Source organism: Corvus brachyrhynchos, unplaced genomic scaffold, assembly GCF_000691975.1.
Source record: "Corvus brachyrhynchos isolate BGI_N302 unplaced genomic scaffold, ASM69197v1 scaffold90, whole genome shotgun sequence".
NCBI classification, from domain to species: domain Eukaryota; kingdom Metazoa; phylum Chordata; class Aves; order Passeriformes; family Corvidae; genus Corvus; species Corvus brachyrhynchos.
Window position 1 is genome coordinate 4,970,403 of NW_008236932.1, and position 4,059 is coordinate 4,974,461.

Here is a 4,059-nt window from a genome sequence, read left to right on the forward strand (position 1 = left end):
TCCTGCACTCATTCCCACCAAGAGTTTAATGTCCCTTTACACAGCAATCCACGATTGCTGCTCCCTCCCAGTACTTACTTATAGTGTAAGTTCCTCAATCAAGCCTCACTCCTTTTGGCCTTGAAATCCTAATATTGATTTTTGGTATAGCTTCTCAGACCTCTGCACTGTAACATCACCACTCTATTGATTCCACTTCCCGCAGCTGCCAGCTTGACCATCCTCTTTTAACCTGTAAGTCTCCTGTCCAGCTACATAATTACTGTATTCTGCAAAAGGACGCCCAGCCCTGGAATGTGTTAATCATATGGCTACATACCTCAGGTTTGCTATTGCTTAGAACAAAGGGAAAGTGGAACGGCATCGTAATTACAGCTGGTCACATACCATTCACCACTAGTGGTGACCTGGTCCTGACTACAAATCAGGTGTTACCCTGTAAACCCTCTCTAATATCAGCCAAAATTGCTGTAGGACAGTTAAAAGAGATGCTGGGTCTGAAAGTGTTACCCCTGCAAGTTAGAAAATATCGAACTAGCAAGAAGTTCCAAAAGTTTTTCTAGTGAGCTTAATTTCTCTGGAGGACAGAAGACAGTAGCAGGAGCAAAACAAAAAACAAGCTGCTTGACCTGTCCAACTGACTTCACTAGTTGCCTTTCATGTTAACTGTGAAGTGACAAGCTTTCATATAAAAAACTAAAAAAATCTGATACCAGAAGGAGAACCTCCCATCACAAGACTATTTTGTCACACTTTGAGAGGATCTTACAGCTTTGTTAAAGAACATTTTCTTCAGGTAACAGCTCACTGGGGGAAGCCTCAGCTAGCATGCTGGTAACTATTGGTTTGTTCTTTGGGTTTTTTTTGGTTTTATTTTTTTTTCTTTTCTTAAATATTTAACTACAGCCTCCCTGAACACACACAAGATGACAATTTTGCTTCTATTGTTGCCCAGCAGAAAAGGGCATGCTACCTTCAACAAACACATTGGTAGCAGGCATCTGTTTCCAAGAGCCAAGTAAGAAGGTCTAATAATGAAAGCCTCTAGTGCCTCAGAGGTTCCCAGTACCTCCTTCAAAAAGGAGGCTGCTGGCCACAGATGGTGCTGAAAGGAGTCTGCTGCTCTCAGCAATAGATAAGATAGCTCCACACTATCTGGCAGATTTGATTAAAGTTTGGTTGTAAACATTATTTTCAACACATATCAAGTCACCCTTGAACTTGCCCAGTCATCACCTGACTGCCAATGGTTACTATGTAATTTAGTGAGGTTTTTTAAATACAGAAGCTAGCATAAACAGACCAAAGGTTCAACTGCATGAGCTCCCTAGCACACACCACTTCTAAAACTATCACTTGTAGCTGAAACTGCAATTTTTCAGCATTTTCTTTAACTCAAATAACAAGAGAGGCAGCTAGAATGAAGAGAAAAGTTTTGACAGCACCAGCTTTTAAAGTTTATGTACCCCATTACCTTCTGCTATAAAAGGCAGTATGTCCCACAGCCAAACCCTCTTACACTAGTCACTCATCTCAAGGCCACTACAAACCAACCAAAATACTTCTCCTTCTGTGCTCTAGCAGGTACTACAGCGGGATCAGTCAAGCACCCTGAAAATAGCCATTCTTCAGAAGCGAGTCTGTTTCTGGAGAGATGTGTAGGGAGAAAGGGCATATCTAGCTAGGTCTCACTCATAGAAGTCCTTGCAGACAGTGCAAGAATGGGTTTTCCCCTTTGTATCAGAAAAGAATACAAATGTGCTTTACTGAAAACCAGAATTAATCCAGAGATCCCAGTTGCACTGTGCTTGAATACTCTGGGTGTTACTGATGTTAAAATGCTGTTGTCAGCATGACTGTTGAGTCCACACTCTCCATGGATGAGCAACAAAATTCTGCTTTAACAGTGCTTTAACTAAAGCAGACTATTAATCAATGCTCACAGCTAGGAGGATAGTAGAAGCCTGGCTAACTTAGAACAGGCTCTTCCTTCAGAGCCAGGTTTGTCTTGCCATGTGTAATCTGTTCCTGTGTGTAACAAACCCCTCAAATCTTACACCAAAAGTTTGCCCCTCCTGTGCCACCACAAACAGAGAAGGGGGAAAAGATGCAAAGCAGAACAACAGTTTGAGGTTGCATTCACACACCATTCTCTCTCCAGGACCTGAATGGTAAGGCATTTCGTTCTTAAGGAGCTTCCGGCATTCACCGGTTTTTGAGCTGGGGTCACAAGTGTTAGTTTGTATATTTATGTATCAGATGTCAACACTTTTGCGGTCCAGTGGGAGAGGTCTGACACGCTTTTCATTTATAAAGTGAACTGACTGTAGAAGAACACAGCCTAGAAAACAAACTTGGATGTGTGAGAGACTGGAAAGACTGAGGTCTCAAAACATTTTGGAGTGCAAATATGCGGGGGAAGGGGCAGGTCAGGCCTTGCTCCGGTGAGGCAGTGCACTGCCCCACACACCCCATCCTTAAGACACTGTATCCCAGCCGCACAGTGGCTGCCAATCACAGGCACACTGGAGGCCAGGGGTATTTAAGGTCGAACATGCTGCTAGCACATGTCTTGACCCTACCTCCTATTGGAATTTCTAGCAGCTGAACACCTCTGGGACCCAGGAGTTAGTAGCTATATGTGCCCTTTTCTATATATTTTCTGTCCTTTTCTTCTTCTAATTCCCTCTTCTCAGAATTTTTGAGTAACCTGCAATCAAACAGACTTGGAGTTTGCTAAGTTGAATAGGCTAAGTTAATACTTTGAGAAGTGTTTTACGTAGACTGAATGTTGCACTAAACCTTTTGCCAAAGTTCTCTGATTTTCTAAAGTTGCCAGTAAAGTCTTTTTTGTTATTTTGACCTCTTGAGAATATCTTGTCAGTACTTCTCCCCCGTGTCTAACTCAGAGTACATGAACAACTGTAAGCCCTGTTAAAGACCTTGTAGAGCGAGTTTTTTGGGGCCTCACAGGATGCCACACAGCGTCACTTGCAGATGCCTCAAAATGAGATCAAACTGACACTTGCACCAAATTTCAAGTTCAAAAGGCGAGACTAGCCAAACAGGATTTTTCCTGAAGTGAAAAGCTTGCTAAGTTTGCACGGAGAACATTTTTTGAGACTTGGGTTCCTAAGTTACAGCTAACAAATACTCTATTGTTGTCTATCAACCACATCAGCTGCTGTGCACAAGACCACATGCTATTTCATCAGCAGCATGGTATTCTCCATGTGTTGGTCTAGGCCTTATTACTATTCTGTACCTCAAAGCCACAGATGTGTTTGTATTCACAGAATCATCCAAAAAGTGATGTGATGCATTAGCGTAGTGAATATGTCAGACAGCAGCATTACAAGGGAAATACTACTTATGCCAGCAACTTCTGCTATGTAAGTATGGGTAATAGGCTCTAGCAGTCCCATTCAAGTCAAGAAAAATGGATTCATTTTTCCATTATCTCCTACCCAGAAAGGCAACAGAACTTAGGCCAAACTCCAAGAAAGCAGTCTAGTCCTCTACACACTAGCAGTACATAAGGCAAATCGGGACTGCTAAATTAGGGTACTGTATCACAAAATCCGTTAGGTTGGAAAAGACCTCCGAGATCGCCGACTCTACGTGACCCAACACCACACTGTCAACCAGACCATAGCACTGAGTGCCACGTCCAGTCCTTTAAACATCTCCGGGGACGGTGACTCCACCACCTCCCTGGAAAGCCCATTCCAACGTCTAATCACCCTGTCTTTAAAGAAATTCCTCCTAATGTCCAGCCTAAACCTCCCCCGACGCAGCTTAAGACTGTGTCCTCTCCTCCTGTCGCTGTAGTACCCTGCTACCCGCTTGAGAAACGAAGCCTTTTCCTTAAGACTTTAAAGTGCGATGAGCAACAACCTGTCATAATGTGAAGTTGCATCACCTCCCTGCTCATTCCGACTCCCCGAAGTCTCAGGTCGCGCAGTTATTTGTTCCCTCTCCCTGGTCTGACCGAGCCCTCCGCGCGGTTTCCCCCGTTCCCGCCGCATGGCTGAAGCAGGCTCCGCCTGCCCGGGCCGC

At 43.9% G+C, this 4,059-nt stretch overlaps 1 protein-coding gene across 1 annotated transcript in view; it reads right to left on the minus strand.

Annotated features, from left to right (window-relative positions):
• Nucleotides 1–364, minus strand: part of LOC103611653 (thioredoxin) — a 5,383-nt gene extending 5,019 nt beyond the window's left edge. The window contains exon 1 of the mRNA XM_017728280.1: nt 320–364. Within this exon, the coding sequence (XP_017583769.1) occupies nt 320–364 (45 nt within the window). The remainder of the gene's footprint in view (nt 1–319) is intronic.
• Between the last annotated feature and the right edge of the window lie 3,695 nt (nt 365–4,059).